This window comes from Toxotes jaculatrix, chromosome 15 (assembly GCF_017976425.1).
Source record: "Toxotes jaculatrix isolate fToxJac2 chromosome 15, fToxJac2.pri, whole genome shotgun sequence".
In the NCBI taxonomy this organism is placed as follows: domain Eukaryota; kingdom Metazoa; phylum Chordata; class Actinopteri; family Toxotidae; genus Toxotes; species Toxotes jaculatrix.
In genome coordinates, this window is record NC_054408.1 from 15,980,386 (window position 1) to 15,996,700 (window position 16,315).

The following is a 16,315-nucleotide window of genomic DNA, read 5'->3' on the forward strand; positions in this document are numbered from 1 at the left end:
CTCAAAGACTCATCTAACCACCTGGATGAAAACATATTCCCTCCGCTGCTCGATTAAAAAAAAAAATTTAATCCGTTTCATCATTTGCGACTCTGCTTCCTAATCCAAACATAGGTGATAGCCAGAGGATTTAGTGTAAGGAAATCTGAGGCTAATTTCTGTTTTTTATGGGATTTCACATCTAAATAAGATGTTAAATGTGGTTCATTCACATAATTGCCCATTTAAGAATAAATACCACAGAGCCAATCAAAGGTTTGGATTTATGCTTAAGATACGTGTTATTGGCAGTAGTTTAATTTTGAAGCTGGCTGGGTCTACAGTAACTGCATAGGTTGTTGGGTTCGTCTCTCAGTAGCGGTCCCTTTGGCTCGGTTGGGCGTTCCATGTAACTTGTTGCATGTTGCTTTAAATGGATGGGAGTGGGATCTCCCAACTGTTACACAGCAGGCCTCCTGCTGCAGAGTTAGCAATGACAAACACTGCAGTACACATGGAAATGGGCACTGCATCCAGAGAATGAAAAGTAAAAAAAAAAAGGCCAACCACATACTGATCATGCAAGAAAAATCTACTTCTTATCAAAGGCTAAAGCATATTTGATGATTCTCATTCCAGATAAATGACTATTACTTTCCAGTAATGCCTAAATATGAATAGCACATTTCCCATAACTGATCACCTAAAATGTTTTTCGTTAAGCAAGAATTAGCTGGTTTAGACGAGTTATGGCACACGCACACAAAATGAACACACACTGTGCTTGTACAGTAAGGTCTAAAGTATTACCACAAAAGAATACAAACACGAGGATGAATAACAAGAGACTGAGCAACAGTTATGGGAGGAAGCCTGCTCCAGCTGCCAAAAAAAACGAGGAAGAGTGTAAAGAATGAGCAGGAGGGAGGCAGTCCCTGTTTACTTAATGTATGCGTGTTTGTTTTATCTGGTCTATGGGAATTTCCATATGGTAACTCCTCCTTTCACCTACACACTCCAAATATCCCCATAACGACTTTTAGCTAAGTCTGTCACATTTGTCATATTTAGCTGCTGTCTATATCAGGACAGACCTAATGCTGCTTTGAAGTTCTGCTCTGGATTCTTAACGATATTAAGGCATTATACTTGTCACTGTAGGCCAAGGAGCTTTGACGAAAGATGTCCTCTTTTCTTGTTGATTTGTTCTGTGTGAATTTTTGAGGTTGACGGGTTTGTTATTGTTCCTTTTTTTTCTTTTTTCTTTTTAATCGAACAGACTAAATTGTCTTTCCATTGCTATGTGGAATTTTATATTGGATTCCTTTTGCTGACAAAAAGAACAATCAGCTGCAACCAAATGGAAAACAAGACGTGAAGACAGAGCTAATGAAGGGAGGGAGGGAGGATGCAAAACTGTTGACAAGTTGCTTTTCTTCAGCAACGCCGCTGCTTTAAATTTACACATTCACACGGGGAGTTGCTCAGTGTGACTGCCGTGTCCTGCTGGTGCAACTAGGAACTGCATTGTCTGTACCTGGTAATGACACAGCTAAAGACAGAAGGGTTATTTATCAGAGATTATGTGGTCGTTAGAAGATTAATAGCCTTGGGGCAAAAGACTTGGGCTGACTTTCATCTCAGACCTGCCCCAACAGAGAGAGCGAGGGTTAAAGAGACAGAGACAGGGTTGAAAGAGGTAGAAGAGAGTGTGAGAAGACACAGAGAGTCTTCAAACACAGCGTCCTAGGAGTGTGTGTGTGTGTGTGTATATATCACTTTAACCCCATAATGAGTAGCCTTGAGGGGGTCCACAACCATTTGGCAGTTCTTCATTTCCTGATTTGAAAGAAAAAAAGAAGCGCTATCTGCCCTTTTATCTTTTCAGCAGTGACACACAGCCCTTCACACACATGCACCCACACACGCACACAAACACACACACACACACAGCACACATACTTACAAATGAAATCACACACACTGGTTGGGGTCTTACCACAAAGACTTGCGCAATTAAGCCTATTTTGTCCTCACAAGCCAATTCTGTGTGTATTTATTGGCCATATATCTATGTGTTAATGTGTGTTATTTGGGTGTGTGTGTGTGTGTGTGTATGTGTGTAGAGGCTGTAATTAAGCAAGATCAAACCCTTAGGGTTGAGGAATTAGCCATGAGTGAAGATCAGAAGGTTTTTCAGTCAAGTCTGCGACATGGAAGAGTGAAATCAGAGGTTTGGAGCCAGACAGACAGATTCTGACCTCAGATAGCAGATAATGGCAGCTTCTTCCTCTCTCTCAAACACACACACACACACACATACACTTTGATGCTCCCGACAGCTTCAGGTGGATTTAAAGTTCTTCTCTGTTGAATTGAACTGACTTTACCTAAGGTTACATCAAGGTCATGTTTTTATACTAAAACTACGGTGTCAGTGAGTTTGGTTATGGTTTGGTTCAGGCAGGTAAAACTACTTGGTAAAGGTCAGGGAGTGACCGTCTTCATGGTTAATGAAAACCAATGGTATCTGTTGTTACAAAGAGGCCAAAGGCTGGAACACCTGTCTGCCACTCAGAGCTCCACAGCCACACTTTTTGCTGTGCATAAGGAACATGGCATGTCATGTTATCATCTGCCGCTCATCTGGGTCCCGGCCCAGGTCGCGGGGGCAACTGCCGCCCGGAGTGGGGGCTCAAACCCATGACCCCAAGAGATTGAGTCTCCTGCTCTACCAGCTGAGCTAACCGGGTGGCTCTTAAAGAACATCACACTGCTAATTTTAGAGAGACAGAATATACTCACAGATAGAAATATAATTTTATTTATATAAAACTTTTGGGGGCGCTATTTTTTATGCATTTATGAGATGGAAAAAGTAGAGATAGACAGGAAATGTGGGGAAACAGAGCAGGGCAGTGACACGTAGCAAATGGTTTGGCCAGCCAGGGGTCAAACTATGACACCCTAATCATTTAGCTGTCTAGATGTGATACAGGTGTGTTATCTACTGGGGTTAGAGTTTCTCTGGTCCCCTTATGTACAGCCAGAAAACAAACACACCCATTTTCAATGTGTTTAACATCTATATATGCATTTATACAGCCAACGGCATCGTTCTTTCTTTCTTTCTTTCTTTCATGCATACGGTATGTAGTAATTACCACTCAAAGAGACTCCATGAGAAATGTACTTAATAACAGTAATTACTGGTGTGTTTGTGTACATCTACAGTATGTGATAGTGTTTGGGTTTGTCTTTCTTACTGGTCCAAAGTACATAAATATTACATACAATACTTGTAGTTTTCTGTTTTATCTTGATAGTCAAAAAATACATTTATCCCCTCACTGAGTTGATTAAAGGAATTGGCGTTTGACTTTTACTCTGATATAGTAGTGTGAGCTCAAAATATTAAATGCACATGTAGATTAGAGGCAAAATTTAAATGGAAAACAAAAATAACTGAACATCCCCAAGCTCCACAGTGTTTGTGGAAGCATCCGTGTTTCAGGAAGCTGACAGGAGCAGCAAACATTCAGCATGTTCTTATCTGTTGTGTTACCCTGTCAGAGACCACACACACACACACACACACACACACACATATATTCATCCCGCAAGATGGGGAAAACATATTTGAAAGTGGTGGCATTCTTGTTAAAGTGTGATGTGCAGTAAAATGTACAAGATTTACAGCGTGGCCCTTGAAATGAATGTGATACTCTTTAATAAAACATGCAAGCTGCTTGTGATGTGTTAGTTTTTTATAGCCATTAAAAGAAAACAGGCAGAATTCTTGGTGTTTTTGTGTCAAGTAAAGAGTCAGCAAAGCTACATATAAGCTGCAGTTTGCTATAGTTTGCCTTGACTTCTCTGTGTTTTATGGTCACATAATGTTGTTTGTTGTGTTGTTTTGTTTGCATGTTGTTCTGAATCTTTGGATGAGTAATTCTGGGTTCATCCTTTCTTTTACTCAAACACGACTTTGATTGTTTACTGAGGATCCGAGCCAACACATCTCCTTTTGATTACAGTGACGACATTATTTACACGCCCACACACAGACACACAAATGCAGACCAATGCAGGACAAACACACAGTAAATACAATCATGGGCATGATCTTGCCGACACTTAGAATAAAAAAATTAATAAGCAGTTACACGTTACCACAGAGTGTGTTAAGTTATGCTGTACTGAGAAACATACACACACATTTCATGAAGTGTTATCAACAGCATCAAAAGTACATCCAAACCCCAGTCATCATTTCACAGTTAACAAACATCCCTCTCTGACTTGGTGCTTTTGGGGATTTTGTACCTTTACAACCTGTTAGTTTTCTTGCCAAAGTCGTTAAGACAGTTTTCAGCAGTGAATATTTCAGCTTGGTTGCTAAAACAAACACACAATCTTGTATTTACTTTTCACAGTAATTAGGCACAATTCTGTATCAAAGCCAATGTGTGTGTGTGTGTGGAGGACCTGATAGTGCACCTCAGCCATTTAATGTTTCTGTTTAACTTTGATTTGAAATTAGTCTGGAGATTTCAAAAATGGCATCTTAAAGCTATTTTTTACACTCTTACTCAGTACAGTGTTACCATGACACTGACCTAGTGCTAGTGACTTGCACCCACAGGTGTGAAACTGGACTTATAAGCAGAATTGGCTTTTTCAAGTAGGTTTGGGGTTTTGAGGAAAACTTTATCTAGCGAGAGATAAATGCAACAAATAAATAGGCAGATAATTAAATGTTATTAATTGATATCACCAACCTTTATTGGCACGAAGGTTAGCCAACGGTGATGTGTGCTTGCACTTATGAGCCAGAGGAATGCCATGGGCTGTTCTGCTGCTATTACATGTTTATGGGCAATGACGTAATGGTAACGGGACAGTGAACTCATCAGGACCACACACAACATGCCTGCTGACAACACTACTGTTGGCAGGAGTGCTTAGGTTCGTGACTTTGCTGTTTCGCAGGTGAAGTTTGATGCAGGAAAGGATTGTGGACAGTAAATGCTGTATGCTAACAACAAATAAATAATCATTTTATCTCCGGCTCTGTTATGTCTATGTCCCCCCAGGAAGAAGACGCAAAAATGTCAGAGAGGAGAGGTCAGAAGAAGTCAATTTTTCTGTCTTCATTTTTAGTAAGTTTTGTTTTTATTTTTTCCCCTCATTTCCTGTCTTCTCCACCTTTAACCCTCCTCTTAATTCTTTAACAAACTCTTCTTTTCTTAATTCTATTTTCCATCATAAGATAACTTTATATACTATAACTTTTTCTTCATAAGATATTTTCTTTAACTTAATCTCTAGTCATTCCTATTTTTTTCCTTTTCCAACACACCCTCCCATTTCACCTATTTCTTTTTCTGTTTTGTGTCCTTCTGTGCTTCACTTTCTCCTCACTTTCTCTTCTTCATGCCTTCTTAAAAATAAAATCAACCAGTAGCAATTATTCAAAATCATCGCATCATTGCATTTCTGCTATTGGCCTTCAGAGACCCTTATTGGTTCAACACTATGGAACTCCGCCATAATTGACTCCATTCTTGGCACCGCACCATCCAGACTTTAGCTGTTATGTGCCAGCAGCTTGCACAACTCTGCAGCACTGTACTTGCACCAATTAGTCGACCTGTTCAGCTTTTCGGAGAGCAGGTATCTTCATAGCCTGACTGGAAATCTAGAGATTCACTGCTTGTTTTGATGTTGAAACCCACTGGCAGTGTTCCCAACAGACTCCTCCACCTGACCCTCCCACCGCCACCAAAGCAATGAGTCAAAAAAGAAGAAATGTTTGGATTAAGTCAGTGGTGTCAAGTCACTACACCACCATCCAATGGCATCACAGCTACGCTGGCACCACTTTTCAAACTCCTTACATCTATAGAAAGCACCTTTAGACAGTATAGAACAATGACAAATGACTTACAGGATATTACGCTGCTGTTGTCATATACTTCACTATTTTAGACAGAGACAGTATAAACATAGAGGAGATGGGGGGATATAACTGGAAATAGAAATTTTTCTAACAAGTGTGCTTTTGTAAACACTCTGCATTGTTTACAGTTCACCAGCATTCCTGCCAAATTCTAATACAAATTCAACTTAATCTGGAGAGAACTGGATGTGGTGCACATGTGCAGAGATGTATGATGTATTTTATGGGGCCTGACTGAACTGAACAGGCTCTCGAGGTATTGTGGGTTAGATTGCTGTGTAGAACTGCCATGGTGTATTTGAAGTTTGTTTTCCCAACTGTGGAAAAATATGGAGGAGAAGATCACCATCACAGTTTCTTCAAAGACAAATAAAGAGCTGCTCGTTGCAGCAAAGTTGCACAAACTGTTGGAAAAAGCTTATGTAAACAATGCATGGCCAACAATGCCAGTAATTGCTGGCTAAATACCTACAGTGTCCTTTAAATGTGTTGGCACACCAACAAAGAAGAATGACAGAGGATGTTTTGTACAAATTTAAACACATTTAATGAGATAGGATGCTTGTTTTGTTAGTTGTAAACTGAATAACTCGAGGTGCTAAAGGGGCACTCCACTAATTTTACACACACAGTCCAGTTTAAGTTGAGTTGTATTTACAGTAAATATTCATCAGGTGTGCTGGCTAAAGGTCAGGTCATTGTTGATCTGGTTTAAATTAGAAACAGATTATTTGACCTGACATGATGTCAATACTCAAAACAAATACACAGTAACATCCACATCCACACACATACACACACACATATATATGCACACACATACACACACTGGCAGTGTACATTTGTACACTGTGTATATTTATTCATACCACGCCTTGTGCCCGTTGTCATAAGATGGTTACGAGGAAGAAGAGAAAGAAAGGGAGATGTTATTAAAACAATAGAGAGAAGATGGAGAGAATTAGTCATGCACTCATTTACTTTCCTTCCATCATTTTCTGGGCTGCAGATGATTTTTAAAAGTCAGTTAGTTTGTTTGGAAAAGCACAAAGTATGCTGGTAAAGCCATAAATACCAGCTGCTACTTATTACAGTGAGCCACTATGACACAATGCCACACACACACACACACACACACACACAAAGACACTATTACACACACAAGTCAATGTTGGTATTGTGCAAAGTCTCATACACACACACACACACACACACTAACAATGATCTCCACTAATCTGAGTATCACAGGCGAAGAAGCCGGGGTATGATGTTTGTTTTCTTTGCTTTTTGGTTTTTGCCAATTAAAAAAAATGATGATGGTGATTCCTTCCCATTTGGTTTTACTGAATAAATCAGCCGTTATCCGGTGCCGTCATTTAGCTCTATTGTTGCGGCAGATGTTGACTGTGGATCATAATGAACTTTTGAATGTCTTAAACGGAAACAGGCAAATGTACAAGATGGTGTGTGTTTTCCCAGTTTTATAGGAAAAAACAGATTAAACGTGAGTGACAGTTTAGCAAGTTAATCTGCACGTTTGATGATGTAATATATTTATGGCAGAACTTTTGATTCAATTTCCCACATGTATAAATCATAATGAAGTTCAGTCCCAGATGATGTATTTAAATCCTTATGCCTGATTATGAAATGAAAACTCTGGAGGTAGAGGACATTTTTTGTACATCTCATAAGGAGAAACATTTTATCGAGAAGATTAATGATGTCGAATCTTAGTCTATATAGAAAACTTGAATTTGTTCTCTAAATGTAGGTTTTTAGTTATTTAACCTATATGAATTTTTGGGTTTAACATTGTTGGTCTATTGGTCAGACAAAATAAGCATTATTTAAGGCATCACTGAGAACTGAGTTTGTCTATTTTTCTTTGGAATTTTAAAAATGAAAATAATTAATAGTCTACTACTAGTCTACTTTTAAATAGTTCAGATTAAACTTTTCAGCTTCTCTTCAATATCTCAGCATCAAACTTCAATAAAGAAGTTTGATCGACCTTGTTAATAAAGGATTCTATAGAGATCCTGCTAAAAGACTTAAAATAAATATTTATTTTAGACTTAAAATAAATAAATATGATACAGAGAAAAATCTAAATAAAACACTTCTTGAGAGTATAAATGTATTTATTTTGATATTTACTTCTTAATGTTTTATAACCTTTATCATCAACATATAGCTAACAGAATTATAGAATTAAATATTCAACTGAACAGAAACAACAAAATATCATGAATAAATAAATGAAAAATATCGTCACCCCCCAAATCTATGCTGTGCTGAGCTTCTATACTAAATATAGCTTCCCCATCATTTAATATTTTCTATATCTATATTAATGTTTTCTATATCACTTAATGCATTTGTTTCAATATGTATGTTTATTATCTCTCTATCTATCTGTCTGTCCAGGTGTGTTGCATGTTTGCTAGTGCAGAGTACTCCAGCTGTGGAGAGTATGAGTTCTTCAACCAGACCAGTAACAGCTGCCAGGCCTGTCCTCAGTGCCAGCCAGGACAAGAGCCGCATATGGTGAGACACACTAACTCGCACCCATACACACACCCACAAACACAAACGTACAGACGTATAAATGAAAACACTTCATTCACTTAATCTTGATTTTTACTATGATATATTAGACTTGCGATGAACTGGAGGAAGGAACTGAGATAAAGCTGCCAGTTCAACATCAAACTGGACCTATCCAAAATACCATGAAAAACTGACCTTTGTGTCATTTTTGTTCAGACCACCCACAATACACCTACACATACGGAGGTGCACACATATCTGCACAATGAAGAGTGCCTAAATTCAAATTTCTTTATGGTTTACTGCTCCCGTTGACTTCGATGTGAAGGCATGCATTACAGTGACTGACTTGCAGTAGTCACATAGTGATTTAGCCTCCGTCAGTCAGTCTGCTGACAGCCAAAGAAAACAGAGTGCAGGTAAATGCTTCAGTGGGCACCCCGGGGTGCCACGCCCTCGTAAGACAGACAGCTGCACTGAAAGGTGAACAGAATTAATTACAGCCACTCTCAGTTAGTGTCATTTATTCTGTTCTGCATCTTTTTTTCTAATATAAAAAGTATTCTTTTGATTGAAGAAGATTGGTTTTTCATTGAAAGTAGTTTTAACTTTTATGCAGTTATAGTTTTGGACAGTTGAATACACTGAATAGCTTTATTATTAGCATTATTAAAATAAGGTGTAAAAATAAACCTTTTACAAAGGCCTTTATTTTTTTTCAACTTTTTTATCTCTCAAAGCCCTTGAAAACTTGGTTTCAAATATGTATTTTTCAAAAACATTGCACTCAATTGATCTGCTTCATCAGTGCTGTGTGGGCCCTGATGGTCGGACCAGATTTGATTGGCAGTGGCCTTTGAACATGACAAAACATCATTAACAACATGGCCTTTTTCCAGCTCAGCTCTGCCCACTTCACATCAATGAGAAGAGCACAGACATAAGACAAAAACAAATTCAGAAATCACTCAAGTGCAATACCCAAAACTGTTTTCACTCTAACAGCTCATTTTGGGTTCATGTGGGACCCTTTCATCCATTGTATGAAGCTGCAAGAGAAAATTGGTTTTCAGGGTCTTTAAAGTGGCAATAATCAATAGTTTTATAATGACAATGGATAAAAAGGCTCACCGTGCTGTTTTCAGCCACAGCAGGCAGCTCAGCACAGTGACTTTAAAAACCCACTGTTCACTACCTGCTCAGCACCAAAAAGCAGACAGAGACTAGACGGTGAACATAGTGGAGCATTTAGGTGCTAAAGACCCAGATACGGCCCTCAGGTGGTGGAGACCAAAACTAGAGTGTGAGAGAGAAGAGAGTTGATATTGGACTTACATTCACAAGGTGGCCAGAAGCACAACTCGCAGTGAATGGAAGTTAGTTCAGGTTTAAATCTCAATTAAGTAATCGCAACACTCCAAAGGCTTTATTTTTTCCTTCCTTTGATTCTTCTGTCCTTGTCTCTTTTAGCTCCATAAGCTAGAATGTAAAAAATCTCATGAATTTTCCCACTGTTTGTTTTTTTCTTCCTTTCCTACTTCCCTCCTTCCTGTCTTGTATTCTCTAAGCCTCCATGTGCTTTGAGTAAACATCCCAACAATGCATTGTGTTTGAACTTGTAAAATCAAGGGATCCGCTCGTCTCTTATTGTGACAGAGACGGCAACAAGAAGCTCAGTCTTATAAGCGCAGAGCTCTGTCATAACGAGTAATTTAGCCATTTGTGAACGACAGAAACATGAGAGAAGAAAGAAGTGTAATCAGTGAGATGAGAGCCCTCTTTGCACTTTCTCCTGCCCGTCTGATCCTCTGGGTGCCACAGTCTGTAATTCATGTGTTCTTCTATTCCTCTGAGCTTTCCCTGCATGTGTATGTGTGTGTATCTCTTGACACCCTTTTAATCATGGGATAACCATACGGTTGCTCCTCACAACAGAGACTTCAGAAAGTACGTGCCCAAACACACTAAACACACACACACACACATAGATGCTGCAAAACACATCACACAACTATGAAGACATTCAAGACCACTTTTAATGTGCATCTTGTATCCAGATTGGGCCGGATGTAGCCGGATTACATTTCCATGTTAGTTTACATGAATGTAAACAGTGAAGTCAGACTTGTATTTCGATTTCCTAACTTTTATTGGGTGATGAAAGTGTTGGTAAGGTGAAGAAAACGATACAAAATAGGGTATTGAAGTTTCACATCAGTTGTCATGATATGTGATAGCTGCCCGGCATTAAGAGTATGTTTCCTGGGGCGACCTTGTGGCCCGGTGGTTTGAGACATGCACCGCAACTTCCTTGGTTCGATTCTGCCTGGGATGTGTGTTGCATGTCACACACCCTCTCTCTATCCCTGCATTTCCATTTATTCCTGTCAATGTCAACTTTCAAAATAAAAGCAAAAAAAGGCCATAAAACTCCCTATCTTTTGTCAATTCTTAGTCTCATCCAACTCCCATACATCCTAGACACATGATACCCAAGATTTAAAGAGGTGACAGCTTTGCTTTGAAAAGAAAGAAGCTTTCAGTAGGTCTTGAACAACTTTGATTTAACAAACGGAAGCAGAGCCGCAGCGAGCCTGAGTACAGAAGATCCAAAGCGAGCTTTAACCCAAAGCGGCAAGATCCTGTCGATAGCTCAGTACAGTTTCACATCAAACAATCACACTGAGACTTACAGACGTCAAACAGAAGGGAAGCAATATTAGATTTCTTTAAGAGTTGGTCTACTGTAGCCTAAAGCTAAGAAGCACAGGCTTGTTTTAATAGACAGATGAAAGTAAAAGGGAAATGAAAAATGAAAGAGAGGGAGCAAAAAAGAGAAAGAGTGTTTTTTTATGTGTGTGTGTGGCCTGTTGTTCTGACTCCCTGCTGTGAGGAATTACCATGCGGAGATGGGAGGAGATCGATGCTAGAAGACAAAATGATGAGGTGGTCATTTTAAACACTACCAGGCTATGCACAACACACACACACACACAGGGTGCCCTGTGACCAATCAGATGTCTTTTGTCATTTCAAAATAATAATGCCAGATTTGCTAAGGATATGGATAGAAACAGATGTGTGAGAGTGTGTGTGATGTGTGTGTGTCCACAGCACACACACACACACAATCATGGGAAGAGCGTTGAGTTCATTTAAAATTACATTGTATCATATATATTAACTACTAAAAATATGCATGTGTCTTCATGAATATATGTGCATCTGTGTGTGTGTCTGTTTTGCAGACCTGTGGCTACGGTGTGAAGGATGAGGACTTTGCCTGTGTACCGTGCCCACAGGGCAAATATTCCAAAGGGAAGTACGAGATCTGCAGACGCCACAAAGACTGCGATGCCCTCTACAAAGCTACAGTGCGTGTAGCGGGAACTCCGGACAGCGACGCAGAGTGTGGGCCATGTTTACCGGGGTAAATAATACACACACAAGATTCAAAATCCTTTTGTTAATGTACATTAAATACAAAAAGGCAGCGTGCAGACACACACACAGCTGATTTTATACTGAACTGCACAGGCACAGAGATGCATGGTCTAGTGTATTTACATTATACAATATGACTATTCAGAGCTTTGCACATGCACCCATACACTTGCTTTAAAGTAGCATGAGCTGACATGTGAACAGACCACCCCGCTGCATTCAGCTTAATACATCCCCTCACTTTGTGTGCAAACACACACTAAATCCTGAACTCCTCCATTTGCACATGACAGCTGTGGATACAACCCCTGTCACTTAAAAATATTAAGTCAATAAGGAATGTTTAAATGTTACCAGACCTTCCTCTCCTCCCTCCTCCTGTTCCTCACTCCTCCTCCCCGGCATCCATCCCCCCTCCCCTGACTTCTCTATGCAGACTGACTTGCTGTGTTAACACCAAACTGTTTCTTTCTGACAGCCATCAGCATGTTGTTTTGGATCTCCTGCCGTGAGATAGTTGTCTTACACAGAAACAGATAGGAAATGGTTTTTTTTCTCTTCTTTTGCGGAATCATATTTCATCTGATATTCATGATTAAATGTGGGAAATATACAATTAGTTAGGTCTCTGAGGAATTGTCATAAAGATTCATGATTTGGGGTTATTGGATAACCCTCCCACTCCAACAGAGAGAGCTAAATGTTGAAATCTCCTCCTCCTGTCATCAGTCTGAATGCTGTCCTGCTGCCTTCCCTAGTTTTCTTGGCTCTCACTCTCCTTTCACAGGATGTTTTTGCTTTTGATTAGTGTGATTGTTACAGAAATGAGGGTGCTCAGGAAGTCTGAGTTTGGTAACGTCTATGCTTGGGTCTGTACTCTATACAGTATGCCGCACTGAAAGTGTAGGTGTTTTACGCTGCAGCTAGCAGAGTCTATACATGTTAGACACAGACAAGAACAGGTCTGAACAGTTGCTCAGTTAAAGCCTGTAGCTCAGCAGAGGAAAAGACCTGCATGAGAATCAGTCTGTTATGACAAACACCTTCAGTAGCACTTACATATAATGTGCTAATGAGCTACGAGCAAGTAGTTCATGTGGACTTAAAAAACACATCATTATTCATCATATATCAGTTATGTTTTAATACATGACACATTTTTGCTAATGATGATAATTGAATATTTGTACACGCAGAATAGTAAATATTAGCTGGCGTATTACACGTTAATATTTTAAGGGCTCGTAAAGATGCAGAAACATCACCTATAAAAATCATTTGTGCGCTTTTTTCTAAATGTACAACTCAGTATGACCTTTGCTTTACTTAAAAAAAATCTATTATAACACTGTTTTGCTCTAAGTGATACGTGATAGTTTAGACTTCTGTAATTCACTGTGTACTGTATAAGACCAGTGTTGCAGCTTGTGCAGAAAGTTTTTTTTGTGTCTGTCTATCCTCCAATTATGTTGCTAAACTGCAACCAATTATTGCTATTACCAATTATTGGTAATAAAACTAGATTATATTAGGGTATGCAAAACATTGATAAATGTTTGGTAGCTTTTCAGTACATGTAAGAAATCATTTTAAATATTCAATAAAATCTGAATAAATACTTTATTGAACATTTACGTAAAAGTGTTAAACATGATTTGCTCATACGTGAGTGATGGTTCTTCAGTTCCATGATCTGTCAAAATCTGTTCAACATTTGTAATTGTGCATAGTTATAAATTCTTGTGGTTTTGTGATGCTGAAGTGTCGCTCACCACAAGACTGAACCGGTTACTCTTGACTCTGTCCAGATATATGAAGGCAGCACACTGCATACATTACATGTACATACTCATGGATATTCTGCTCATGTTCTCAAGCCTAAGTGATTTAATACTGCTGCCACTTATCCACAGACTCAGGGCCTTGTTGCCTCCCTCTCTCCTTTACGCTAATAGATGCCTCATGACTCAAGGCGATATCTGTACCAAGCCATGTTTAGCGCCTTCAGGGCATCAATTATGTACATTTCTTCACTGAATCAAACTTTTCACCTCAGCTGCTTGCCCATACTTATGCACTGTGTAGGTGAATTATGTCTAGAAGGTAGAGAGGCCTCATAGTTTACACACCTGCGGCGCTCAGTGGCAGTGCTTGCTTTCAACTCTTAAAGACAGATTTTAGAAATCTCTTATGAAGGGTCTGTCTCTATTAAGTTACCATTATGCCTACCTCAGGTCTTGTGTAGCCCAGTTGTATAGTCTTATGTATTTTTTGTCTCCCAGGTACTACATGCTGGAGAACAGACCCAAAAACCTGTATGGGATGGTATGCCACTCCTGCCAGAACGCACCACGCAACACCAAAGAATGTAAGAGCAACTTCTTTATCCTTTCATTTCTCCCTCCCCTTCCTTCTGTGTGCTTCCTCCCAACATCCTCTGTTTATTCTCTTTTCAACTATGAATTCCCCCTTTTTCTTTTTCAACATTTATCTTCATAGATTTCTCTGTCCAAACACAGACCTGGTTTCCTCAGGATTAAAAGCTACGAAACATTAAAGTTATCTGTCTAAATGAAAGGAAATAAAAGGGGACAATCTGTGCCGAAGCAGATGTACTCTATGTTAAAAGCCTGGACTAAGTTTAACGGAACAATCAGGTCAGATGTTGTGCTCAGCTCTCCCAGACCCTCTGGTCACTGTCCTCCCCTGTAAGCAGGCCTCACTGATGGACAGCCCCTACCCTCCCTGGATCTCTGCTTCCCTGTCCTCAGAGGGGTGTTTGGCAGCTCATCCATAACCTCACTGCCTCACTGATTACTCTGCATACCTGACATTATGGCGCCAACTGTTGCTGCAACCACATCAGTGGACGATAATATCTACCAGAAGTTGTCTCCATTTTTCTGTTTTCCATCAGCCTCAGCAGTTCATAAACATTTCTTCACGCTTGCAACACAAAGCGTGAATGTTGTCAAGTGACATATCCTGGTCTGTTTGATTATCTAACATTGGTCTTCCATGAGTTTAGGCATTTGTTCTTTGGTTTGGAAATGCCTTTCAAAACCCCAACAGATCACAGTCAAGAAAAAGAAAAGTTTCGGGGAAATTTAGCAGATTTTATATTTGCACTGGACAATGATGATGATACACACAGGATTATTGCTACCACATGTACGTGAGCAAGTTTGATTATTCTTTTACCTCTTAAAGCAGCAGAAAGCAAAAGGGTTACAATCCTTGTCTTTGCGATTTGTCACTATACATTATTGAAATCAAGCTGAAGTATCATACTTTATTCTAGTTTTTTTTTTCCTAATGCTTAAATTTTAATTAATTTTCAGTGTCTCCTTTGGGATGTCATACTAGTGTAAACTTGATTACAAACAGCCCCTGCTCATTGCAAATGGTATTAATATCTTAGATAGTTACAATTCATCAGTTTAAAAGGAGTTTTAAAAAATCTTTCTCATAGTCTTCACCATGCACAGTTGTATTCATGTATCATCTTGCTGTTTACTTTCCACATATTTGTGCTACCTCTGCTTTGTTTTATTTTCTTTGAACAGGGCTCGCCTCCTCTTCACTTGTAATTTTTCATGGCCCTGAGTTGAAACTTAAATAAATCTTCCTAAGACACAGATCAATTTAAAAGCATCATGAAAATGAGAAGATCAGACTTCAATCCATTAGAAGAAGATTAGATACTGGAGAGGCCTGTCTTCACAGCTAAAAACTGTGCATGTTATCAAACCATTTAGTTTGAAAATCAGCATCAGAATGTAATCAGCGAGATGACTAGAGTTCAAATGTAATTCCACATGTTTGTGTAATTTTCTGTGAGGTACTAATTCTGAAACAAATCAGAAGAAAATGCTGCCAATACTTGTCAATATAAGGCAAATATTTCCACTGAGCCCTCTGAGACGTTCCACAGATGTGATAAACAGATCACACCGATCCAGAAATGAGGGAATGTCTGAACAATCTAAAATGATCTGAACAGCGTTTTTGACCCTGGCCGATATATACTGATATGAGAATGATATTAATGGGCCCATAATTGCTCAAAATCCCCTTTGAGTGTAATTGAAGAGCCCGGAAATGAATGGTGTCGTTATTTTGTCACATTTAATGAATGTGTTTTGAAAGATGAAAACCCCAAAAAGCCTGGGCCTGCAGAGGAGAGGGTGTGAAGTAGGAGCAGGAGTGAATGTGTCTGTGTTTGAATAAACACTTCCTTTTCAACAGCAGACTAATTGTTTCTCCCAGGCATGGAAATGAGTGATTGAATGAGGCTGTGAAGAAGTGCAAATACGTGAGACAGAATGATCACAACAAAAAACAGCTTGTTTAGCAAATAATTTTGTCTTGTTCTCA

General features: G+C 39.2%; 1 protein-coding gene across 1 annotated transcript in view; it reads left to right on the forward strand.

Annotated features, from left to right (window-relative positions):
- The window catches only part of edar (ectodysplasin A receptor), a 35,268-nt gene that overhangs the window by 7,326 nt on the left and 11,627 nt on the right, over positions 1 to 16,315 (forward strand). Inside the window, exons 2-5 of the mRNA XM_041057052.1 lie at positions 5,076 to 5,141; positions 8,372 to 8,491; positions 11,743 to 11,924; positions 14,221 to 14,306. Coding sequence (XP_040912986.1) covers positions 5,091 to 5,141; positions 8,372 to 8,491; positions 11,743 to 11,924; positions 14,221 to 14,306 — 439 coding nt within the window. The 5' untranslated portion in view covers positions 5,076 to 5,090. The remainder of the gene's footprint in view (positions 1 to 5,075; positions 5,142 to 8,371; positions 8,492 to 11,742; positions 11,925 to 14,220; positions 14,307 to 16,315) is intronic.